The following is a 27,325-nucleotide window of genomic DNA, read 5'->3' on the forward strand; positions in this document are numbered from 1 at the left end:
TTGGAGAATGCTAGTAACCAAACAGCTGATGGTAGCCACTGATTTACATAGTTTTCTTGTCTATATTATGGAAGTCAATTGCTACCATCAGTTGTCTGATTAACAACATTCTACAAAATATCTTCTTTTGTGTTCAAAGTTGGAACAACTTGAAGGTGAGTAAATGATGGAAGAATGATAATTTTAGGTGTACAATCCCTTCAAAGGTTTTTTGGAAAACACTTCAAAGCATCGGGCAAATTCCTAAAACCCAGTTGTAGCCAATCAGCAGGAGGGGGCGTATCTTGTAATGATAGAGAGAAGAGAGCGCTCAATTTGAGATAACAGGATGGATATTAGCAGATCGTCTATAAATAGAGAGAGATGGCAGATAAAAAAGGAAAATATCAGAGGAGCAAAACATATATATATATATATATATATATATATATATATATATATATATATATATATATATATATATATATATATATATATGTATTTTAAAAAAAAACTACAATCAGGCAAGAGGTAGGACCTGCGTAAATACTGCAGCAGCTTTCAACAATTGGAGAAAAACTCAAGGAGCAAGAAGGGCTCGAATCGGACACAGATGTTGAGTTGTTTCTTCTTGATAGATGAGTAACGTGAGTAACTTATCCGTGTTGGCTTTTGTTTGAATATGCTTCACTTGTTGCCATGGTGGTGTACGTACAAGTGGGATGGAAATTTCAAAATAAGGGCGTGGTCCTGTTGAGTTATGGGCGTGTTTGTTTTGGTGCTTTCAAATATCAACATCATTTGGCAAAAATCGCTTAGTGCACCTTTAACTAAGCTGTGTAAATATGCAAAAAGTGCTCTGAAGCCATATAATAGTTTTTGTGATGAATTTCAATAAAAATCACTTACTGTTGTGGACTGGAACTACATCTGTGTCAAGTACTTGTGACTAGTCAGATGCTCTGCAGATATTATTGGAATCTGATGATGAACGGAGAGAAAAATGAATGAAACCAGATCCATTATTACCTTTATTTTTGCAAAAATCCTTTCAGATTCTAATATATTCTCCCTCACCCTCACTCCCTCCCCATGACAGTCAAGAAGAGAATGAGTCACACTCAACACAACACAAATTCAGAAATGCCATTCAAGAGAACGATGAACCGTAGCTTATTAGTATAAATCTTTCTCAAGTGAGACAGAGAGAAAACAGTGAATTCTCATGCACATTCCAGTTTTCCAACTTGTTGACCTTCACTTTTTATTTCAATAACTGAAGGTATTCAAAAAGTTGCTTTATAAATTCTACAAACATCTAATGTTTCAAACCATGGAAAACCTCACCCATTTTTTTTTTATAACTGTATCGTTTAGACATGTGATAGTATTCATATGAGAAGTATTTAAGCTGACTGATATTCTATTTGTTCCTTGATCAACAAAACAACAAAGTGAAATAGAAAAAAACAACAAAAAAAACATTTTTTCTTCACAGCCGGCAAATATGTACCTGAAGCAAAAGCCTAAGAAAAACTACCTCATACATACCAATTGCATGTATTCGTTGGTAGTCAGCTTTGATAGAGAAGAGTCCTCAAAATAAAAAAGGACAAAAAAACAAATTAAAATGCTATCTATAACCATCAACTATAACAAGAAATGCTACTGTAACGTTACTTTAATAGAAATTCATATTTTTTTCTTGGGCTTCAATTTTATTTTTACACCATTTTTACAGCACTGAGGTAATTTCAGACTAGTTTTTAGTGCATTTTGTGCACAAAGTCTGTACAGAAGATACTTCAAACAACTCAGTTTACACATGCATAGTCTTTATAGTGCAGCCAGAGTATGTAGCTAATATATGCAGTGAGAAAATTACAGGTCAAATAAACTTTTTCACTGTGAATCTGTTGTTTGAAGTACCACAAAAAGTGTACGACTTATTAAAAACCTGTGTAGGCCAACAAGGGGGAGAGTTCACTATAAACGGCCCCCAGCACTCAGAAACATCCATCAGACAGAAAGAGAAAGGTAGAGAGAGAGTGTGTATGTGAGAGTGAGAGAAATAGAAAGAGAGAGAGAAAAGGCTATAAAAGAGCAAACCTGATTGGCTGATGCAGATGCGAAGGGAATACTTGTGGCAGATGTGGTTGCTGCGGACACAGCGGCCGGGGAAGCGCCGTGCATCATGGGAACTTTTCAGAGGGAAAATGGTATAAGCACACATACAGGGAGTGTGGCCAACAGGTGCACAAACAAAATGAGTGGGGGGACACAGAGGGGTATGGGAAGAAAAGTGAGCATTGGAGGTGATATCTGCAAACAGCAAACCAAAAGTGGTGGCAAGAGAGACTGTTCTACAGAAGACATAAGGACGGGTAAAGTCTCATATGAGCTACAAGGAGAAGGAAACAAAGGCATGGCATCTCATAAACTTTGCATTTAGGTTTCAGCTTCCATGTACTACTTTAACATTTAAAGCTGCGGTAGGTAACTTTTGACGCTCTAGCGGTTAATTAACAGAACTGCTTGAGTCTTGTGGAAGAACATCGTAGCCGGAACTACTTCTCTCGGTTTATGTCTATGAAGAATCACAAAGGTACTGGGTTACTCCGCCGCGGTACCCCCGAAGCAATCTAAAATAGTCTGAATATAAACACTTATTATAGGTGTACCCTAGTGATTCAGGACAAGCTAAAAACGCGGTTTGGAAAATGGATTCATGGTGTACTCGTTTATTATATACATTTTTCTACATTTTGAACACAAACAAAGTTACGGACCGCAGCTCTGATTGGTTGTTTCTTAACGTGAGCGATGTATTTCTGCAAATGGCAATAGGAGCACTGGGAGGAGCCAGAGGAGCTTGATTTTTTCACAGATTATCTGTCTCATATTCTACTGTCAGGACATAATGACAGGTTTAACAAATATGTAAAAAATAAATTTTTACAAAAGTTACCTACTGCAGCTTTAATCCTTCTCGCATTTTCTGTTACTTGAACATCATGCTCAACACTGATTATCTGAGCCACAAACAACTGCAGTGAAAAACAGTATCAACTACAAAGTTCAATTCATTGCGAGGAGTTAAAGGGATAGTTCACCTCAAAATGGAAATTTTGCAATTATTATTATTCACCTTTAGGTTATTCCAGAAATACAAAATTAAATACTGTATTACATATTATAATATTATACTATGTGCAAAGTTTCAATCTCTCTCTCTCTCTCTCTCTCTCTCTCTCTCTCTATCTCTCTCTATATATGTGTGTGTGTGTGTGCATGTGTGTATGTGCACACTATAATTCCTATGATACATTTTATATTATATTAAAACATTGTCACACTAAAACACGTAAAAAAAAACAATTAAGATACTTTTATAATGGTAATGATCAAATATTAATTATATTTAACAAAAGTACATTACCAAACAAAGAGCATACATATATAAATTGTACAGCAATTGTTATACTATAATATTTATATTATTATGATAAATTATACCATACTATACTCAAAATTCCTCCTTTTGTTTTTCATAAATGTGAGTAAATTATAGAATTAAATGTTATATTAAACGTATGTTTTTTATTTTTAGGTGAAATATCTCTTTAAAAAGCCACTAAAAACTCACAAAACAATACACAGAATGCTATAATCACAACTCACAGTGAAAGAAACCATATTTGTTTGTATTTAAAGTCAACATGAAGTCAAAATGTAATTTTGCATAATGTATTGGTGTATGCTAATGCAAATATAATTTTTTAGCCGACTTAATCGCCTAATTTTTTTAGCTGATCAATCAAATCAAGTTCTTCCTCTACATATCTTCTTGAATATTCTGTTTCACTTGGAAGTATGTCATATTACTGAAGTAAACTGCATTGAAGATGCAGTTTCATGTTGACTTTAAATCGCAGATGTTCATAAGTGAAGCGCTCACAGAGATGCCCACTTATCAATGCCTGTTTGTAGGCTATTTTGAGGGCGTGAGAACAACTAAGAAGAGGAAGTCTAGAAACCTACCCACACTCGCTGCAGGGGTCATGCACAATATTGAGCCTGCCCATCATGCATTGCAACAGGAAGTGGATTGGAAAGGGAGAAGAATCACAACAGCCCATCACAAGGTTGGTTAGAGTGAAGAAATCAAAATTAAAGGAAGACAACAATCATTAGAGTGATACAGCATGATGTCCATAAGAGACCGATTAGTTGATAAAACCGTGAACTCAGGAAGGGAGCACATGTATTTGCTAGCTCACAGAACCTTGTGTATGTGTGACCATCACCACAGCAGATGTTAGTATGACTGAGGGGCATCCTAGGGTTATTGGCAACTGTATTTCGCAGTGAAAGCCATGAGCTCAACTACAGGTGTGTTCCAGAGTAGAAATGGGATACAATGATGAAGTGATATAGAGAAATTGACAGCCAGCCCCTTTTCTTATTGCTCAGTTTACTGTGCAGAAATTGCAAGGTTCCCACAACTTTTGACCAAATGGTTTTCTATGACATTTCAACTGGATATAGATTTTTAGAATTCTTTTTAATTTAGTAACTACCTACACCAGGTATAAACAACACTCCATCCCAGCAGTTTGATGGAACCAAAAAATAAAAAAAATAATTATTAATGAAAAGATCTGTCTGTCTGTCTATAGTAATGGTATAACAGTATGTATAGTATGGTATAGTACATTATACAATACTAAATATTTATATGATATATATACTGTATTAACAGCATTTATAGTATTATAATGGCAATCATTGGCATAATATTATATTATAATATAATTATTGTATTATATACATACATAAAGTGTATACTATATAAAAATGTGTGTGTATAAAGTAATTGTAAAGTAGTAGAACATGTATACTATTCAAATAAATATTATATACAATTGTGTTTATTTTATGTATTTTTATTATGATGTGTTAAGCTATATTTATAAAACTAGGGTTGAGTATTATTACATTATTACTGCAAATTATATCTTACAATATAAATAATTTGTTGGATTGTAAATTAGAAATATTGATATTATAATAAAATGATTAGTTAGGGGTGAGTATTACTACATACTACATACTATTATATATATATGTGTGTGTGTGTGTGTGTGGGTGTGTGTTTTATTATATATACTACAATTATATATACACTACATATTTATATACATATTATATTTTACTATTGTATATTACTAAACATAAAGAAACCTACTATGTTACTATTTTTTTTGCGTGGCTGTGGGAACCCTGTCTCTTAAAAAAAAAAAAAAGGTTATCCCATGTCTTTGTGCATCCCTTATAGTTTAGAAAGGTGAAAGGTGAGATCAAGAAGTGGTCAGGGTTGACGAGAAGCCCTACCTGACGGAATAAAGGCAGCTTGCTGCTGAAACTGCATGTTGGCCAAAGCCTGCTGGTACTGGAGCATGCCGTGACTGAACATGCTCGTGGCACCGTTGGCTTTCTCAAGCGCAGGTCGCTTTGGTAAAGGCGGCATGACACTGTGAGGAATTCCCTGCTTCGATAAGACCACAGGGAAGGGGGGTGGAGGAAATGGGGAATGGGTCGGATGTGTAGAAGAGAGTAAAGACAGGAAAGGAACAAGAAAAAGACAGAATTATCATCAGAGGGCAAAACATCACAGGGCTCGATTCTGACAAACAAGCAAGCAAGCGGCAGCTAATACATGTCTACGGCACAAGCCAAAGCCAAAGAGCCAGTTTCTCTCGCTATAAAACTGAGCATCTGTGATTTACATTATTAGTTTAACATTAGGAGAGTTTTAATTCATTAACATTACAACATCCATACTGCTAACTCAATGCAAATGAAGCAAGCGTAGCACTACTCAAATGTATTGCAGACAAAGGTGACGAAAATAACTAAAAAGGAAAAGAAAAAAAGGAAATTAAACTGCACTGCTCACTCCATGATAAGTGTGAGAAAGAGACTAGATCTTTTCTGTTGCTTTAATGGTTGAGCTTTAGTATTCTTCTGCTGCTACCCCTCCCATAGACTCATGCATCCTAAACATGCATACTGAACATAAACATATAGAAGCCATGTCACTAGAGTTTAGAACATCTGGCCCTGTCCTCACGCCCTGGAATAACACTCGTGTGATGATCTGATTGCGGCAGGCGAGCATGTCTGGTTTCTCGTTACACATCTGCTCAATATGCTTGCCGCAGTCAGTTGATCACACGACATGGTAACACAGAACACAACAGAGGCACTAAATAAACAGAAAACAAAAGGACTATGCTTGCAAATTATCTCTCTTCTTTTGTTAATGCACTACAATAAAGCAACATGCCAAGCAAAAAGGTGAAAGGTCATAGTACCAGGTCAAAGGTGGCTTCGAGGGGTCGCTTCAGTGATTTGACAGCCGACTGAGTCTTAATTAGCAGGCAGCGAGCACATGATGGCAATGGGCCAATGGGGTTCAAGCGCATTAACATAAACAGCAAGCAGAGGTGCATCATGGGGGCAGCAGTGCATTTTGGGTAGGTGAGAAAAAAACAAATAAAAACAAATCATTGGAATGCAGTATACAGGGGGATATCAGGACTAAGGCATGCAGAAATACAGTCCATTCTGTTTTAGAAAACTCTGTACTGAGATTCAATTAACAAGTACATCAATTATGGTAACATTTACAGGGTTTCATTGACAGTAAACATACTTGTAATACATCAACAGTGGATAAACATTGAGCTGGATTGCAAACATACATTTAAATTACTAGGACGGTGCCCTCTGCTCGACAGGATGATGAAATTACATACTCATGCAGTTTAAAAGGGAATGGCAATGACTTGTTGTAGGAATATTATATCTTATACAGAACTCTATCAAAAATATAATCCATAAGAAAAATTATTATTTATTGTTAAAAACTACTGAAACTTTTTTTTAGAAACCTGAGATCAAATATATACAAAGAAATTGTACACCAAAATTATTTAGAATTCCTTATTTAAAGAGTCCTTTTTTTCTTTTTTTAATTAACAAGTTTTTTTTTAAAGGAATATTTCAAACAAAAAAGTTTGTTTAAAATGTACTAATCTAAATGCTATCCAAGATGAAGATGAGTTTGTTTCTTCATCAGAACAGATTGCAGATCACTTGCTCACCAATGGATCCTCTGGAGTGAATGGGTGCCGTCAGAAAGAGAGTCCAAACAGCTGATAAAAACATCACAATAATCCACACCACTCAATCAATTATTGTCTTAAGAACTAAAAGATGTGTCTTTGTAAGATACAAAACCATTATTAAGGATGTTTTATCCTAAACCAAAATACCAGTCTATAAATCATAATAATGCTTCCTTAAGGGAAAAAGTCCATCACCTATTGTCCTCTCACATCAAAACAGCCCTTTATGATAGTAAACTGTGCTTGATCTGTGCATACTTCTCTCCTAAATCAGACAAGATGACATTTTCAGTAGAAAAAGCTCAATTTGAAGTTACATGATAAGTTATTGTTATGTTTTCATCAGCTGTTTGGACTCTCATTCTGACGGCACCCATTCACTGCAGAGCAAGGGATGTAGTGCTATGCTTTCTCCAAAATTGTTTTGATGAAGAAAAAAATTCCTTTAAATGGCATAGAAATGTCAATGTTAACCCAAGGTCAAATACAAACCATCTAAGAAAGTGTTAATTCTACAAACAGTATGATGCATGAGAACAGTATTACATGAATATGTGTGTGTGATGTACATTAGAGGATGTGCTCACCATGGCAGCGGCGGCCGTGGCCTGATTGACCTGGTGCTGGGCCGCTTTGATCTTGGCCTGCAGGTGAGCAGGAGGGTGGAAGTATTTGCACTTGTCTCTGGAGCAGCGGCCCTTTATGTAATCCATACACACCGTCACTGTGTTATCACCGGGGTCGATCATTGTGCTGTCAGCAGGGTGAGCAAACCTGCAATCCGTCTCTCCACGAGAGCAGTTGCCACGCTGGTATTCACGACACACCTGAAAACACACACAGCTGTAATGCATCGCTTGGCATACTGAGAGACTAAAAAATCTGTTTTTGTATAAAATCAACATTTTACAGAATTGTGGATTAATTAGCCAAAGTTTCATAAATAAAGAGACTCTGTAATCTTTAATTTAATTATGTTTAGAATGGCATGCTACTACTGAAACAAAGTTATACTGTATGCGGTATTGTGAACTTTGTGTATGCATGTTTTTTTATTCAGTGGTCAGCAGAGGGCAGCAGCCCCTTTATTTCTTAGTTACTAGCATGCATAGTTGTAACTTACTTGCATGCACACAAATATTAAGATTTAAATGTGTATATGTGTGAAAGAAAGAGATATTGATATTGGCAGTGTGTGATAATGTCATGGCTCTCTGGTGACCTCATACCTCCAGTCGGTCGGTTCGGAGGAGTTTCTGGGCGGCCGCTGCTGAAGCAGCAGCAGCTGCGGCGTTGGCAGCAGACGGCATAGCAGGGCTGCCCGCCATCAGCACAGGTGCGCTGGGCAGGATCTCTGCAGGCATCAGCCCAGGAGACACTGGGCCCAGGTACGGATTAAACGCAGCCGCGGCGGCCGCTGCAGCAGCTGCACTGGCGTTGGTTGCAAGGCTTGGCGTGACCGAAAACATAGGCTGAAACAGCCCGAAGTAACAATAAATGAAACTGATATAGAGACACTGCTATAAACTGACTCTCTGTTTCTGTGGCTCATGCAAATGATATAGTCAAGGGTCAAAAAATAAGCACTGTTATTTGACTATTATCCAGACTTACAAAAAGTACCTTGGGAGTACATCATTTATTGTTATTAATAATTTGAGGCATTATATATATTGAATTTTTTTGTGATATATATATAATAATAAAATAATAATAAAAATAATAAAAGTGACAAAGCATAAATAAACCTGAACAAATTATTAGACTCACATTTACAAAAAAATGCTTCTGTATCTCTTCTGGGGTTATAAGAATGGAGCCTCACCATTGGTTGAAGCTGACTTCCTGGCATGATGGCATTGGCTAGCTGCATCTGCTGGGCGAGCATTGCCATGTTCTTCTGCTGGATCAGATTGTTACGCCCATTAATCTCCAGCTGTGTCTTCAGGTGAGGAGGAGGGTGCAGGTACTTACAGTTCTCTCTGGAACAACGACCCTGAGAATAACAGAGAGAGAGAGGAAATATACATATTAAACCTCGTGTTTTATTGTGATTTAAACATGACTTTTATGTTAGATTCATACATGTAAAAAATAACAGTATTTGAATTCAAGTAAATTAATCATTTGTGATTTACTAAAACACAAAATTACCAGAAAACATTACAAAAAAAAAATAAGAAAAAAATGTCATCATTTCATCACCCTTGCGTTTTTCTAAATGAGTTAATTATATATATATATATATATATATATATATATATATATATATATATATATATATATATATATATATATATATATAGAGGAGTTTTTAGGCAGAACGAGTTGCTTTAGGCTGAACAACATGAGAGTGAGTAAATGATCAAACCATTTAACCTCTTGTAATAAACCAAATTTTCTCAAATGTGTTTATATCATTTCATTATTTTTAAGTTTAACTTGGTGCACTAAAACACTACATAGACATATTAAGAAAAAACTAAATACATACTAAGAAAAAAACAAAAAAAAAGAAAACTAAAACTTAAATTAACTAATTAAATTTACAATATAAAATTAAAAAAAGAAAATAATAAGTTCAAAACAAAGACAAAATATGCTACTAGAATGATATGTAAATGATGGTAATAATAATATTGAAGTTGTATCACTGTTTTAAAGCAAAGTAGACAAATTTTCACAAATTTGAAAAAAAAAAAAACACTGTAGAAAAGTATAGTAACAGATCAACATTTACACCTAATATGGGTGTACACCAATCATACAATGTTTGCTTTTGAAAATAAACTGAATAATAAATGGCATGCAACTGGCATCTCCAGTTCTGGTTCATTCTCTCTGTTTAACAGCAGATATCCAGCTGACAGTACTGAGTGCACGGGAAAGCCTTCTGCTCTAATGCATCTTTAAGCCCACGTGGAATCGGCCCTGACAGGCTGTCACTCAATCGATTAGCTGAGTATCGATTAACGAGTCACATCAGTGCGAGAGAAATTCATCTGACGAGTTTATGGATCTACAGTAACCCGTGTGACCCCACATGCACTCGCATGATGAGTGTCTTTATCTGGACTGCGTAGGTGAGTATGTCAGAACACCGGCCGGTCATTAACCTACTGTTTTATTTACAGCAGGTAAAAAGGTTTTAATTTTAATTATATAATAATAATTGTAATAATAATTACAAGTTCTGAATACAGAATGTTTTATCAATTCTTGTAAAAAAAAATTTTTATCAATTAAAAAAAAAAAAAAAAAAACTATACTTTTCAGTTATAACAGCAGAAGTAGATGCACAATATAATAGTTAGACCATAAACCAAAAATGATAAAGTGCCTTTCAGAAGTTTGAGGTCAGTAAGATTTTATCATGTTTTTGAAAGTATCTTTGCTCACCAAGGCTGCCTTTATTTGATAGAGAAAGACAATAATATTGTGACATTATTTTACAATTTAATATGGCTATTAATATTTTTGATTTTGATATTTTTTTTAATGTAATTTATTCCTGGCATGCAAAGATGAATTTTCATCAGCCATTACTTCAGTCTTTATGACACACGATCCTTCAGAAATCATTCTAATAGACTGATTTCTTTGTGCTGCTTAATATCATGTAGAAATCTTGATTCTTGATTCTTTGATGAATAAAAAGTTCAAAAGAACAGCATTTATTTGTAACATTATAAATGTCTTGTCACTTTTGATCATCAAAATAAACATAATAGCTTGCTTTCTTAGAAACACACACACACACACACACACAAAACCACACACACTTCCACGTTCATGCACTTTTACACTAATTTCAGCTAGACCGAGTCCATAATAAGTGTGGGACCTGTTGTGTGCGAGAGGTCAGGTCAGTCAATTCGAGGGGAAAATAGCAGGGAGTCAGATGTCCCTAAATGTGAAGCCCTCTCTGGGTTTGTCTTCTTCTTATTTATTACAAGTCTTGATTTGACTAAACACCTGCCCAACAATCACATTTACACAACACATTAGCAGTTTGGTTACATATGCACTCCAAAATAAGATGCTAGAGCATTAAGATTATTATTTGTAGTCTAATATGAACACTTTGTATAACTGGTCAGTGATGGACCACAGAGACAGAGGCTAAAGCAGATAGCAGAACCTTCTGGAAGTGTGACGCAAGTTTGCGCTCCTATCTATGCAGCATGTAGAAAAGAAATAAAACACACACATACTCGGCTGTGAGCCGGCCAATCAAAGAGTGTCTGGCTGGTATTCTGTGAGCTGAAGTTTCTACCATCTGTTTAAGACATTAGTGAAGCTGGGCTGTGAGAAGATGAAGACTCTCTCGAAACTCCGGCTTTAGTTCCTTCTGCATTTCTGCAAACATGATTCATGCCAGTGTCTCAAATTCAAAATATAGTTTTCTAATACAAATCTTCACATTTTACTACCTTAGCAACTGTTGCTGTTATTATTTTATTTTTCAAATATATAATTCTCATTTTACAGACGAGCCAAAAATATGGTAAACAATGACGTTTTGATTACAATTATGGCATTCAACTTGTTTTAAATCTAAAACATCAAATTAAAATGCTGTGCAGTATTTAATATAAAAAATACACAATATATTTCATTTTAATTTAATAATTCATTATAATAATTATGCATACTATCATATGATTTTATTTAATAAATATAATGGTTTTATTTAATACAATTAGTTTTTCACACATTTAGACAATGAACAACCAATGCAATATAAAAATGCATTATTATTTTATTTAATAAATTATTTAATAATGTTTTAATTATTACAATTTATTTCCCACATGTTTAGATACTGATCCACTAATTAACTTTACCAGCTTGTTAAAATGTTATGAAAAGCTTTATTTTATTATTATTAATAATATCATATATATATATAATATATATATATATATTTTTCTTTTATTCTAAATAATTTAATAATATTTTTAAAGCGTAATACAAATCTCTCTCTCTCTCTCACACACACACACACACACACACACACACACACACACACACACACACACACACACACATATATATATATATATATATATATATATCTCACATATGAAGTCGCTGGCACTTAGTTTTTGTCAGCACAGTTAGATAAAAATGTGTCTCTGTGCAGTGAAAATGTTTAAAGGATCTGTGTGTGTGTTTTATGCGGGTCTGTGCTTGTTGAAGGGTGTGTGGGTGAGAGCGTTCTGTGAAAGGTGTAACTGAGTGTGTGCCAGAGATATTAGCACTGAACGCTCACTGACCTGCGGAGAGGAAGAGCAGAAGAGGAGGCAGGAGGGGAAAGAAAGAGAAGAGAATCAAGTTGAAGGATAATAGAAAGACGTGCTTATGGGAGGTGTGTGATATGGGGCGAGCCGTGCATGTCAGGGCTACCGGAGTTGAGTTACATTCACCCCATCTAACCCCACTCACTCCGTCCGTAACCTCCTGCAGTACAGCGGCACAGGGGCTCAGGTCACATGACACACACATGTAAGGACATGATTCGTTTAACTAAAGAGCCATTCAGTGTGAAAAAATGTTAGATCTAGAGTGAGATCTGGAGCATTGGAGTACTTATCCAAACATTTAACTATTACCGTTTTATCTGTCATTTTGTCCTTCCCTGTACTTAAGAGTAGCTGAATACGTTAACATTTCACTGCAAGTTGTATTTTGTTTATAACTGTGTATGTCACAAAAATAAAAATCTTCAATTTCATTTAACCCCAAATGACAGATTTTCACCAAATTAAATCTTCCTTATAGTTGCAAACACTGAAGCAGTAGAAAATGTAAAACAATGATATAACCCATTGTACCCCAAAAGTATTTTGGATACTTTTAATATTAAAATGAATAATGCATTCTTTTGTTGCATAATGCAAATGCATTTTTAAAGAATCAAGTAATATGCAAAATCATATACTCTTATAGCTCTGTCTGGCAAGTTCATAAAGCACATATCATAAGTGCTAATATTACTTTTCATGTTTTTTTTGCATGCGCTGTTCCCATTTTTTTATCACTGAGGTAAAAAACCTCCTGATGCGCATGGCAGGAAACGCATTTGAAACATGATCCTCAGTCAGTGCACTACAGACAGCCCTGTCAGGGAAATCAGAGAGGCTGGAGAGAAAGTCATTCGTGATCGTCACTCGGCCAACTGACAGCTGATGGAGAGAGAGAGAGAGAGAGAGAGAGAGAGAGAGAGAGAGAGAGAGAGAGAGAGGGGATGCAGTCTTTCCAGCAGGTTGTTTAGGTCACTGCTTGCATATGGCAACATGTAAGCACTGAGCCAAAAAACAGAGAGTATGTTCCAGTCACCTCAGGTGTGGTTTCTATGCATATGCAGGCATCTACAGACACACCATTAACGCACATATAGTGAAAAAGAAAGTCATTAGCACAAATATAGAAGTGCAGCTGAGTGCATATCAATCAACTGTCAGACAAATGTTTGTTATTTTTAGATATTTCACAGGTACTTTCTTATCAAAATGTTGTGAATAATACTTCCATGCAGACACACTTGTAGCATTTTTCATCCTTGAAATCCACTTAGTCAACTGTCAGTGTTAGTTTCTTGCACCAAAATGGATTTAGTTTTACGTGACTCTCTCTAACTCTTTGAATTAAACAAGAAACAAGAAGTGTCCTATCATCCTTGTAAACTGGCTTATGTTCCCTTTTACAGCTGGACTAAAATTCCGCACAAAAAGTCTCAACCATCTCAAGTTACAAAAGGTTTAGCTGACTGTACAAGGATAAGAGAGAATTTTATTCTAAAGGCCCCCTTTAAACCCCAGTCCATTTATGATACATCATCATATTCAATTAGCTTAGTTTTTAGTTAATAGTTTAGTTAATTATAACAGGACCATTTTAGATTTGTCTTGCATTGCTCACTTAAACAATAAACAAGTTAAATTTCAGTTTTACAGCTGAATGACCAAAATGTATCAGTATCCTGTAGCATCATCTTGAACATGGATAACATTCCTAGCACATATTAAATGTGTGTGTGATTTAAAGGGATGGAGGAAGGTCTCATCCTCATGTATAGTGTCAGCCGCTGCTGTCCCGCAGGAACAGAGTCCCTTTGTACTTGCACTGACTTACAGTTTACTGGCGGACGTGTTTTACAATGTGTGTGTGTGCGTAAGTGCTCAATAGTTATCTAACTATTTCCCCCTCAGTCTGTGCCTGTATATTACTGAAATAAGTCCTATTCTTCATTTTCACTAATGAAGTGAATTCATTCTTATGGAAGCCCCTTTCCTCCACATAAGAAAAATAAATCATGCTTTGGTAAATCATAATAATTGTTTTTTTTATTAGATAAAAGTAAAAAAATAAAATAAAAAAATAATGTATATCTTTAACTTTTTATGTCAAAATTATGATTTTAATAATTAATCATTTTGAGTTTTATCTCATAATTGACTTAGCATCATATCATTTTGCATTATCATTTCTTGTCAATTTAAAATGTTTAATCTTAAAATTCACTACATCTCATAATTTTGACCTTTATCTCAAAATTGACTTATCAGATAATCTTGCTTTGTCATTTAATTATGACTTTTATCTCATAATTACAGCTTTTTGTCATAATCTTGACTTTTCACCTTAAAATTCACTACATCTCATAATTTAGCTTTTTATCTCATAATTGACTTAGAATCTTGTAATTTCACTTTGTCATTTCTTGTCAATTTCAACTTTTGGTCATAACAGTTTTTTTTTTTTTTTGTCATGATTTTTGATGACTCTTATCTTATAAATGTAAACTTTGCATGTCGTAATTTTGACTTTATCTCATAATTAACTTTGTATCTAATAATCTTGCCTTGTCATTTAATTATTACTTTTATCTCATAATTTACATTTTAAGTCATATTTCTTACTTTTTATCTCATAATTATGAATGTCATACTTTAGATTTTTAGTGCTGTAATTATGACTAATTTATGCAATTTTGTCTATATCGCATCACTGACTTTGTATCTCATAATCTTGACTTGTATCATAATTTCAAGTATTTAAAACGTTTTATATCATGAATTTATTATGTTAAACTTATAAATATGATTTACCAAAGCATGATTTTTTTTCTATTGTTTTGGAATTGGGCTTCCATACATAATTGTTTTTGTTTAGTGTATGTGTATGCTAATATTATTGCTCATACTTAGACTCCTAACTGTTACATCTTAGCGTGTAAATAAATGAACTAATTTTGTGCTAACGATTTAAATGATATCTCAAATCATGTGCCTTGCTGAAGAAAAATGTGCTACTGTTTTGCATTTGTATCATTTCACCATCGCAACCACACAGCAGTACACTAAACCACTCAGATCAGTTTAGCAACTCTAGCATCAAGATGGCAAGTTTTACACCATATTTCTTAGAAAAGTGTAGTTTTTTTTTTGTTCATCTATTGCTTCATCTGTGACTGCAGTTTTGTGGTTGACGGGGAAAGAGAGAAGCAGAGAGAGAGTCAGATCTTGGTCAGCTGTCATGTTGGCTGCCGGTGCCAACTCTTTTCTCGTTAACAGTTTCTTAGCCTCTTTCTCGCTGCACACCCCCCTCTGACACCGCCAAGGTTCTCACGGTGCACGTTTGTTGTCCTTGTCTCACGCCTGTCGAGATTTACTTACACATTTCTCATGCGACCACACGCCTGGCTCATCCGGAGTGAAAGGGTGGGGTCAAAGGTCACGGAGCTGTCTGCAGTAATTAATGTCAGTCGGATATGTGTACTTCCAGTCACAGATGTTTGTTTGTCTATCATGATGGGGGACTTTTTCCACTGACGTCCATTGAGATAATAATATTTTCGGTCCCTAAACCTAAAACAGGTTTGTGGAAGCGTATCTTACAAAAGCATTTTTATACTCTCAGTCAGACATGAACATCACAGGCTGGCTCACATGTAGGCTATAACTGGCTATAACTGACTCTCTGTATGATTATCTTATCAGCATAAGAATTACATGGATCTCAGTAACAGGATTAAGAGTGTTCACAATGGATTTAGGGCGCTACAGCCGATTAGCAGCAATGTGAGCTGTCCAGTGTGACACAGGATTAGGATTATAATCCCGGGATTATCCGTACAGTCTCCATGGGATTATCCCACCCTCCCTCCTTCACCCTCAAAGTCAGGGTGATCTCATTCAGGTCCTGTGCAGGGCTCTCCCACTGATAACTTCTCAAATTCAGCTGTGGTCTGCACTCTCAACACTTTTTATAGCTATTATTATTAGAGATGGAACATAAAAGGGTTTAATATATACAAAATAAAAATATGTAAATGGAATGGAGCTAAATTTAAATTTTTATATTCATTTGATCAGATCGTCAAAAGTCGTCACAGATTTTTACACAAATTTGGACTAAAAATTTATTTACGATTTGATCCATTTTCATTCACTTTCTGGACAAAATATGCAACAAAGTGAGTTCATAGTGAGAATCATATCAACATTTATCATGTTTATTATTGGATACCGCTTACCATTTCACATACTATTTTAATATAAACAGATATTAGACAGAATAAACGGCTAAGAATGCAATAAACAGTATTGCATTTCAATCATAGCTCCTATGAGACTGCAAACTAAACTACCACAGAGATCCTGTTTCACTCCGAAGGGGTTTATTTTGGGACAATGACCAGATGACAATATATTACCCTGTGTCTTCTTAGTAAATAAACTAATGAAATATAGATTTGAAATGATTTTATACAGCCACACGACACGAGAGATGTAAAACTAGAAGAAAAAAACGACTCAAATATAACGTTTAACAGACATGTTATATTTAGTGTTAGGTTATATTATAAAAAACATTTACTGCAGAATGCAGCGACTGACCAATCAAAATGAAGAGCAGCTGTATAATCAGTAACTACATATATATATATATATATACTTTTTACAGGCGTATATTATCAGATTCATAAACATAAAAAAAATGTTTCAACAACTGACTTCTTTCATCATTATTCCAGGGCTTTGATAACTGAATTCAGTGTGTTTTCGATCCTTTTTCATAAATACACATCAGAATGAGCTGGGCTTAGAGGGCTCTGTTGCTAGGATACCATGACCACGACAGACACAAGGTTTGTGCAAACAGTCTGCAGAGGGCTAGTCACATCTTCACCATCGCTTATCAGTGTGTTTTTCGAAACACAACCTCACAAATGTCTGTAATTATATGCATTTCACCTTAATGCGATACCTCACAAACACAAAATGCACATAAAATGTGCACAAACATAAACTTGTCTGCTAATGTGATATGGTGTGTGTTGTGATCCCTGCGCTAATGAATAATGCATTTCGACTGATACGTCGAGGTTGATGGTGTCTTTCCTATCAGTAAGAGCTTTGATGACTCAGCCTGTTCAGCTCTACAGGAAGTGCAGAGTCCACTACGAGCTGAGTCACGTAGAGATGAACTCACTCTCTCACAGCGACACATAGAGCTGGGTAACCAGCACACACACACACACACACACACACATACAAACACTGAAGTAGGTCAGGGTCAAGCTGTTCCTGATAAGAGGCCTATCTAACTCTTCCAGGGCCCAATTTTGGTTTAACACTCATATGCATGTCCTCCAGTGCACATGACTCCCAGAGTGCATTGCAGTTGAGGAAACTTTATTTAAGTAGTGCAATAGTATGCACTAGTACTCTTTAGTGTAAATATTTTAATAATGCAAAAAAAAAAAAAGGAGAGAAAAGGAGGGAGCAGGAATTGAATGATTTTGTTATAAAGACACATTGGGACAGTATGTCAGATACACATTTTTCTCAGTCTTCTGGTCAGGTTCAAGCTTTGTGTGCGTGTGTGTTAGATCCCAGTGCTGGCTTGTATCTATGGCGTGATCCAGAAATGAAAACGTCCTCTGTGGATTTACTGCGCTCATGTTTATGCTTTCAAACAGCCATTTATTCTGTAATGAATGCCCAGTGTGTCTGTGTTTTCTGTGAGTGTACATTCCATGAGTGTGTTACTAACAGTGGTTGGGCTGCTGTAGGGCATTCGCTGCTGTTTCCATACATGGTGAGACTGCTTCAGTCCTGTTCTCCACTGCTTGTTGAGTTGGATCACATTTGTTGAATGCTACCACACTCACAGGACCACTCAGTGATCTATCTATCCATCTATCTATCTAATAATAAAAAAGAGACAAAGTGAGAAATCAGAGTTATTAGTGTAGCACAGTCCATATAATTAGATTCTGTAAGAAGCTTATAAGACATTTTTGAGTCCATGTTGAAATCTCAGAATTTGGAATCATGCCAAATCTGAGCAAGTTTGAGACATAATTACTACTTTTCATACACTACCTAAAAAACAAACAAACAACATCAACCCTGCACTAAACCTGTTTGCTGCCTGGGAGAAACAATTGAGATATTAAAGAGTTCTCATTAACTTCATGACTGAGTAATCTAACAGCTGGAGCCTTATATTAGTGTCTCAGAACAATAAAGTGCCTTTAGAGTTCAGCACAGTAGCAGATATGTTTAGCTTTGGGTTTTAATAGGTGTTTAGTGTAGTGAAACGCTGATGTGAGGGTTGTGCTTGCCACTAACAAAATGTAAACAGAGCGAGTCACACATAACTAAAAAGACCCTCAGGGTCTCAGACTTTGGAATGTAACTTGGTGTCAAAAATAGCCATATACAGACAGATTGAGCACACACACAAACACACTGGAGTTGATACAGGGTCAAAGAGATGACGGGCTCTTTAAAGCTGTGAGTGTGTGCAACATGATTGACCCGGCCGCCATGAAGACTTCTGTAGAAGCTGACAGAGTTTGGCTGAGCACTGGAGCTGTATTCCAAAGCGCTGAGGTCTTCAGACGCAGTAGATCAGCTCCTATAAACATTGCTCAGTGGTTGCTCGCTCTAAGCTTAGGGCTAGATTTTTGTTTCAGTATCAAGTCTTCCATAAAGTTTCTTGGGAGAACTTTCTTGGGAATAAATTACACTGATATTTTAGCATTATTTACTATTATAGTACTTATTCATATTTTGTAATGCCTTTAAATTGTTATATTTTCAGTTCATTTTAATTTGAGTACGTTTTAGTAATTTTATGTGCTTTTTCATGTATTTATTTTTTACATTTCTAATAGCTTTAATTATTATTATTTTAAAAAGAATTGTCCTTTTATTAAGTATTTTATTATTTTAACTTATTTCAGTTAGCTGCCAGGGCAACTTTTTATCATTTTTATTTTAAAAGTTTGTATTTTTTATAATTTATTTTATTTGAGCTATTTTTGAATTTCAACTTATACCTCAGTTATTTGCCAGGGCAACATTTCTAATTTGTATTTTATATTTTTAGATTTAGTCCTAATAAACAATAATAACACTAATGAGACTTCAAATCAAACGAGGTCCAGTTACCAACAAAACATAAGGTAATTGCACAGAAATGGGCTGGCATCCATTAAAATATTAAACCGTCGTTGTCTGTCATTTCTTTTAGGTGTATCAAGCTTGTGGGAGAGAACACATTGAATGTATACAGAAATAATCATAGGCGTTGAGTCAATTTGAAAAGAGAGCAGACAGGAACATTTAGCCATGTGTCTGCTATATAATCACAGCTGCCTTCATTTAAAGGGAAAAAAATGTGTAAAAAACCATCTAGAAAAAAAAAACCAAGAACTCTTGCTCCAAAGATTATGTCCATTAGCTGTGAGAAATCTTTGCTAATGGGCTTGCAGACTGCAGTTTTAAAGCTGGTATAGTCATACATAATGCAAAGCACTTAAAATGCAATTAACATCTGCTTTTTGTCAAAAAATGTCATAAAGTCACGTTAATGTCAAGTGACATCACTGTACACAGTAGCATTCACCAGAGATTCAGGCTTCCACACCTCACCACTGAAATCACAAATGACCTCTCTTCTCAGCATTAAGCCTTTGAAACTTAATTCTTCTGAAGTCCTCATGTTATGCCTTGTTCTGTCTGTCTTTTCTTTGGACAAGGATCAGTTTTTAAGGGCAGGGCATGTTCATGCTTGATGGATGAATGCTAAGGCAAACCTGAAAGGTCCTTACAGCTAAATAAGTCCAGGTTTAAAGCTGAAGGGAGTTGTTTTTTTGTAGCTAATGGTGAAATGTTCAGGAAACCTGTTTGACAACAATAATTATTTTAACAAGTTTTGTGATGCTACTGGCACAAAATTACACATAAAAAAAGAGATCATGTGACATTCCAATATGTTGATTTAGTTCTCAAGAAACATTTATTATTATTATTATTATTATTATCATTATCAGTGTTGAAAATACTGAAAGAATCACATTTATTTACATATTTGGTTACATTCAAAAAATTGCACCATCTTTTTTGTTAAAAAAATTGCATTCATGCTGATTAAAAATAATAATTTCTTTAAACGTAATGCTCCCAAACATTCGAATAGTAGTGTATTTTGTGGGTAATAATGTAGGATACCTATATTTTCCCATAGTCATAATAATGTATATAATTTTAGTTAGAATCCATTTTCTTTTTACTTAAAGGTACAACATGTAAGTTTTCGCCGTTAGAGATCACATTTTCAAAACAATAACAAAGCCAAATCTCGATGACGGGGCCTGGAACGATGGGAGATGCCGTTTTGACAAATAATTTTCACGGATGATATTTGCTTACCTGTCTATAAAAACACACACGAGCGTAGTCTCTGTCCAGTCCAAGGTTTTCGCGAAGTTCTCTCCATTTTGGAAATGCTACGCCGATATTTATTCTATTTATTTCTGTGTTTGTCCCAATGCCTTCTCGCCTCAGTTGGTGTATGTCTACATTTTTTTAATTTTCCATACTTACCAAAGTGTAATCGTGACCCATGATGACGTAAAGGCACAACAGTGGCGTGCTGCATGTGGTATAACTTACACTTCCGCATTTCTCCACAAACATTGATGTAGAATTCATAAGCATAAACCGAGGATAGCGCGGATACCGTGTCATTGATAGGCGACTATGACCAGGCACAATCCATTATTTAAAAACTGGAATTTCTCTGGATTTACAAATCTTTGGTGACTTTAAAGATAACGTGCACAGCTGTATGAAATCTATAACACTGTGCAAGTGGTTTTTGGATATTTTATTACAAAAATCTTACATATTGTACCTTTTAAAATCTAAGTTACATTACATTAGATATGTTAATTCAAATAGCTGAAAATAATTCTTAAATTTTATGTTGCACATGTCAAACCTGCAAACTAAATTAATTACATTTATTAATGATAATCATCACAATAAATAAATCTGCCCTTATGTAATTCAGTTCATTAGACTAAATGTAGTCTGTAGGCAACAAATAAACCAGAATTCAATTGAAGTGCGGTTGTGTACCAGCAAACAGCGGCATTAATCTGAGAAGACCCCTCTGGTACGTTGCAAAATTGCACTAACTCAAGCCAAAATGGAGAGATAAGTGTTAAACGGGAGTACCGGTCCTCCCTACTACTGGTTGATCTCCACTTCACCTCTGTCTTGTCGGATTTGAGCTCCTGAGGGCTGCTGGGAAGGGAATGCATATTTGACTATATTCAGTCAAATGATTTGCATGATATGTAAATGCACTGTTGAAAGCCTAGATGCTTATTTGTGTGGTGTTTTTGGATGAGTGTGTGTGTGTTTGTCTGCACCAGGGTGTTTTAGATGCCTGGTCATGTGATACCTGTTCTAATTATATCATCTAAAAGAAGGCCATCCACGGTCTGCTCTAATCGTTAAGCTGAGAGCTGCCCTCATAAAGCAGTGACATACATAAAACCACTACATGAAACAGATTTAACGTGTAAAATGGGACCTACATTAACATCCGTCAAAAGTCTGTAAAGATTTTTTCTCTTCTAAAAAATGGGCTCAAAGCGGAAATGACGACATTAAACATGACAAAAACTTTTTTCCACTTCAAAGTTTCAAATGCATACCACACATTTACATAAAGTCACATGTTTTTGGCCTCACAACGAGGTGTTTTCATGGATGAAGATGCACATATATGGCCCGTTTTGACCCACAGTTAGATCTTCCTGTTTCTCTGTTCCCGCCAAAACCTGTGCAGTGGCCATCTTGGCTCTGTGAGCCATATGGCTTGTCTGTTTCTCGTTAAGAGATGAGGAAACTGGCCAGCCGGCTCTAACATCTCTCACCCACATCAGCTTCACTCACCAGCCACTTTTCCACTCTATGATCTTCCATTTCGCTCGGAGCAAGTGTAAAACAGCACCAAATCCATAGCCATTCCTCTCTCTCTCTCTCTCTCTCTCTGAAAATCACTGTTATTTTTTACAGGCTCCTTTTTCCTTCATATTAAAGCACTTCTTTTCTGTTGGTTTTATTTACTTTGTTGTCACATTCGCTCTTTTTCTCTGTCAGTCTGGCAATATTTATACAGGCAGAGATAACAGATCTATCATTCTGTCAGATGGAACGGTGATAGATAAAGCTGAGCTGTGTGTGTGTGTGTGTGTGTGTGTGTGTGTGTGTGTTCGTGTGGACTTTGGCCCATGGCAGTCAGCGTCAGCAGCCTCACAGTGTGCTTTTCATCCAGCCAGCACGATTCAACATGGCCAAAAGAGCTGTCACACACACACACACACACACACTAGACAATGTTCTTCTGTCCACATCTGCACTGAAACAATTTCTTTAGATCTTTACCTCTCTTGCTCTCTGAGACGCACACAAGCACATGAGGCACTAGATTCACGACTCTCAGTGGCATTTATTCACAGTAGATCTTCTCATATGACTCAAGTCGTCTGACGCAAAACACGTGTTCAGAGTTCATCTGTTTTTCACTCTTCCTGTGAACTGTACTGTGGCTCTACCAGAGCTGTGTAGTAACAAATGTTCTTGTCCTTTAGTTTGCATTTATTAGGTTCAAAACAAAAGGGCAACAAATTAATGTTTATTATATTTAATATATAAACCATTAATACTTTTATTCAGCAAGACAGCATTAAAAAGATCAAAAGCAACAGCGAAGACATTTATAAATGTTACAAAGGTTTCTAGTGAAAAACAATAACACTGTTCTTCTGAACTTTATAGTTATCAAAGAATCCTGAAACTATGTATATTGGATTCCACAAAAACATTATACAGAAGTTTTCATAAAATCCTGATTTGTCATCACGTATTTGAAATCTAATTTCTTAAATTAAATTTTTTTTTAATTAGATTTCAAATTTATTAAAACAGAAAACACTTTGTTTAAATTGTAACAATATTTAACAAAATGAATGTATTTTTGATGATAAATGCAGTCTTGGTGAGCATAAGAGAAAAAAAAATCGAATCTATTCTAATATGATTGGATAAAAACATGCATGCTATTATTTTCAACCTATAGTGGGTTTTTGTAAATGCTGTATATTTTGGAAAGGGTCTCGACTACTGCATGTGTCCAACATAAACAAATGTCTCTGTGTGTATGTATGTGTGAATGAGTGAGTGTGTGTCTGTGGAGGGGAACATCTGAAACATTGCCAAGGTTTCCCAGCAGACCTGAGATTTTACTTGAACCCCCCCTGCCAGTGTCTGTGTGTGTATTTGCTTTTCTCCTGCCGTGTAAAAATAGATGGAAAATTACAAAGTGGCATTCCCTACTGCTCTGGAAGGAAGTGGTCATGCGCGCGCACACACACACACACACACACACACACACACACACACACACACACACTTAGAGTACGTGGAGTTGTTTGCAAAGCTCCTGGTGATAAAACTGAACACCTAATAAACTCATAACTGACGTTTTAAATATTTCAGCAAATTTAAACATTTTAATAATTCAGCACATGTGGTCTTTTTAATATTTAAATATATTTAGTTTTATGAATAATTTAGTAACTCCCACACTAAGCCAAACACTGGACGACGTGAACCAGAATAATGGATTAGTGGAACTTCACAGGAGCTCCTTCTGGACAGATGTGACATAGGCCATAATTCATTTATCAAAGCATAAGGCGTAAACTGGAAAAACCTTTTAGACATGCATGCTAAGACAAATCACTATTATTATAGCTCATGTGTTGGATTAGATGGTTTTCAAAACTCATTTCATTTGTGCTATGAACATGAATGATACATCAGATTATGTGGATTAATGAGGAAAAGTGTGTCTTTGATGGAAGATAAAAAAGGGGAAAACCATAGATAAAGGAAAACACCCATATTAACAACCTAGCAACCAACTAGCAATACCCTAGCAACCACCCAGCACACCTTAACAACACTCTAAAATGTTGTAAACAACTTAGCAACTGCAGAAATGTCCAGCTCACATCTTCTTCAGAAAAAATAAAATAAAAAATAAGTGAAAAAAACTTTTGATCATTTATAAATATTTGTTTGTTTTACATTTATTTCTTTTAAATAAGTTATAGGTTATATAAGAAATGTTTTAAGATGCTTGTTTTACTTTATATAAAATATGATGCTAATTATAAAATATAAAATACTAATTGTTAATCACTTAAACATATTACAAGCTAATAATTAAAAAAAAAATAGCAACACTTATCAAATTCACATTAGCAGTGTTTATAATTTATCGTCAGAACATTGTGACTTTCATATGAAATAATAAAGAGATAAATGAACAAGTGTCCATCTAATAAAATATCTGTTATCCCTCTAGTAAAACCACCAAACCAATTCATGTATCTAAATGGCAGGACCCTAGTTTTCTTCTGCTAGGCATAACAGACCTTCTCTTTCTGAGAGGGCCAGTCTTGGGGTCCTCACTGATGGATTGTTGGTTTTTGGTGGTTATTTAGAGGGAAAAGCAGAGGGATCATGGAGGAGGATCAGATCTCTGTGGAGTACTGGCTGGTATCCAGGCTGTTCATTCATAAAGGATTTGGATCTGAAGAGAGCAGACCTCAGGACGGGGAAAACGGGAATGACAGAAACACACGCATTAGCTTCTGCGAGCGGCCTCTCTCTGTATATATGAGCTCATATTTTTGGATTTGTATTATCACCAGTGGTTTTGTGCTGAACAGTCGAAGGGTTTAAAAAAACAATATAGCTATATAATTATCAACATTAAATGAAACACATTATCGTTGAACGGCAAATCACCAGAACCTTCAGTTTTGAGAGCTGAATGTCCTCTTACTCATGCAGGCTCGGGTTCTGGTTGGTTTCCGAGTGTCTCTTTGACTCGACCAAATGAGGAACTGAACCAAAGCTGCAGAAAAGAGCTGAGACCTCAGGCCGGTCTTGTCCAAACCATCAGAGATTCAGTGTGTTTATTACAAGGCAGCAAAGCACAGAATAAATCAGTTTATGTTTAGTCGTCTTCTGTGAGAAACTTGGATTTGAACATTGTTGAAATGTATCACAACTTTAAGAGTTTGCAGGAACTTTTCTATGCAGAACATTAAGGATTTCCTATCATAATAAAGGTCGAGTCTTATTCTTTTTGCTGGCAGTGATCATCAGTTTTCAATAACAATCATGACAACAATGCTAGTATGTTGCCTCCAATCCAATACTTTCTTCCCATACGGAATTGTGGTCTAGACTACTACAATTGTAAAAAGAAATTCCCACATAAATGTCCCTGCCACTTTACAATGCAGTTGATTTACATTTTTATATAGTGTGGAATGCTCATGTTAACATCCAAAGTAAGTAGGAAGAAGGAAATTTATGGCTAAAGCCTGTGCTGTGTCATTCTGAGGTAAAACACCGAGGCCATTTATACAGCCAGATAATATGGAAACTAATCTTGCTTATTTTCATGTTGATAAAAGTGCTATTTGACTAGTAAAATGAGTAAACTAGTAAAACCTGGTAAATAAATATCATTATATATAATAAAATTTCTATAATTAATGAATGAATAAGTCTGAACCATTTGCATTAAAGGGAACCATTCTCTAACACAAAAAATTGTTTGAGGCCTAGTAGTTGGCTCACATGATTTGACACATTAAAGGGTTACTCCACCCAAAAATGAAAATGTTGTCAATCACTTACCCCATGTCATTCCAAACCCGTAAAAGCTCAGTTCTTCTTTGGAACACAAATTTAAGATATTTGGATGAAAACAGGGAGGCTTATGACTGTCCCATTAACTGCCAAGTAAATGACACCGTCAACGTCCAGAAAAGTATGAAGACATCAATCAGAACAGTCCATCTGCCATCAGTGGTTCAACTGTAATGTTATGTAGCAATGAGAATACTTTTTGGCAGTCTATGGGACAGTCACAAGCCCCCCAGATTTCATCCAAAATTATCTTAAATTGTGTTCCAAAAACAAACTAAGCTTAAACGGGTTTGGAGACGACAGGGCTAAGTGATTAATGACAACATTTTCATTTTGGGGTGGAGTAACCCTTTAATCCTGTCCATGTGGGCAACATCTTTAATTTTTACTTTCTTCCCGCTCTGCCTTTTCTGTCCTTTCTCAACCACCATAGCCATAAAAAGAATGTGTCAACAATGGTAAATAAATAACAATAACAAAACATAAACAATAATAAGACATTAAAAATAAAATAATAAAAGGTCAGAAATAAAACACACACACAGACATATAGAAAATAATACATGTAAAAATAATGTGTCAAAAATAAGAGCAACCAATAAAAAAAATAAAAAATGTAGAGATGAAAATAAGAAAAATTAAATTAAAATACATAATAAAAATAAAATTATGAATATAATAATTTGACCAAAAGTGGGCATACTAATGCAGGCGATGACAAATTAGTCCGGCCTTTCCTTATATTTCCCTGTCTTTTCCATATATAATACAAATAAAACAATAATACAAAAATCTTTATTATTAATAATAATAATAATAATAATTTGACCAAAAGTGGACATACTCACTTAAGAAAGATCAGACAAGAACGATTTCAGCCAGAAATTGAAATGAATTTTGTTGGCATAAATCTATACACCCGAACTACCTGCAGGGCAGTAACGTTCAAGTCTGAGGTGTTTCTTACCTTCAGTGAGTCAAAGCACGCGATGACTCTCCCGTTCTCCACCTGGCAGCTCTTGGCGGGATGTGCAAACTTGCAGC

The 27,325-nt window shown here is 35.4% G+C and overlaps 1 protein-coding gene across 19 annotated transcripts in view; it reads right to left on the reverse strand.

Annotated features, from left to right (window-relative positions):
• Positions 1 to 27,314, reverse strand: part of LOC113045299 (muscleblind-like protein 1) — a 30,369-nt gene extending 3,055 nt beyond the window's left edge. Inside the window, exons 1-11 of one of the 19 annotated variants that reach the window (XM_026205574.1) lie at positions 27,249 to 27,312; positions 18,237 to 18,390; positions 8,998 to 9,168; positions 8,402 to 8,644; positions 7,760 to 7,999; positions 6,357 to 6,410; positions 5,374 to 5,527; positions 4,021 to 4,056; positions 2,089 to 2,180; positions 1,531 to 1,575; positions 889 to 960 (exon numbers count right to left, since the gene is read on the reverse strand). In XM_026205574.1, the coding sequence (XP_026061359.1) occupies positions 904 to 960; positions 1,531 to 1,575; positions 2,089 to 2,180; positions 4,021 to 4,056; positions 5,374 to 5,527; positions 6,357 to 6,410; positions 7,760 to 7,999; positions 8,402 to 8,644; positions 8,998 to 9,168; positions 18,237 to 18,260 (1,116 nt within the window). In that variant the 5' untranslated portion in view covers positions 18,261 to 18,390; positions 27,249 to 27,312 and the 3' untranslated portion in view covers positions 889 to 903. Of the gene's footprint in view, positions 1 to 888; positions 961 to 1,530; positions 1,576 to 2,088; positions 2,181 to 4,020; positions 4,057 to 5,373; positions 5,531 to 6,356; positions 6,411 to 7,759; positions 8,000 to 8,401; positions 8,645 to 8,997; positions 9,169 to 11,386; positions 11,524 to 18,236; positions 18,391 to 27,248 lie in introns of those variants that run through there. The other 18 variants (XM_026205575.1, XM_026205573.1, XM_026205577.1 and 15 more) reach the window with 18 other exon arrangements.
• Positions 27,315 to 27,325: the final 11 nt, after the last annotated feature.

The sequence above is a fragment of the Carassius auratus genome, chromosome 27, assembly GCF_003368295.1.
Source record: "Carassius auratus strain Wakin chromosome 27, ASM336829v1, whole genome shotgun sequence".
In the NCBI taxonomy this organism is placed as follows: Eukaryota; Metazoa; Chordata; class Actinopteri; order Cypriniformes; family Cyprinidae; genus Carassius; species Carassius auratus.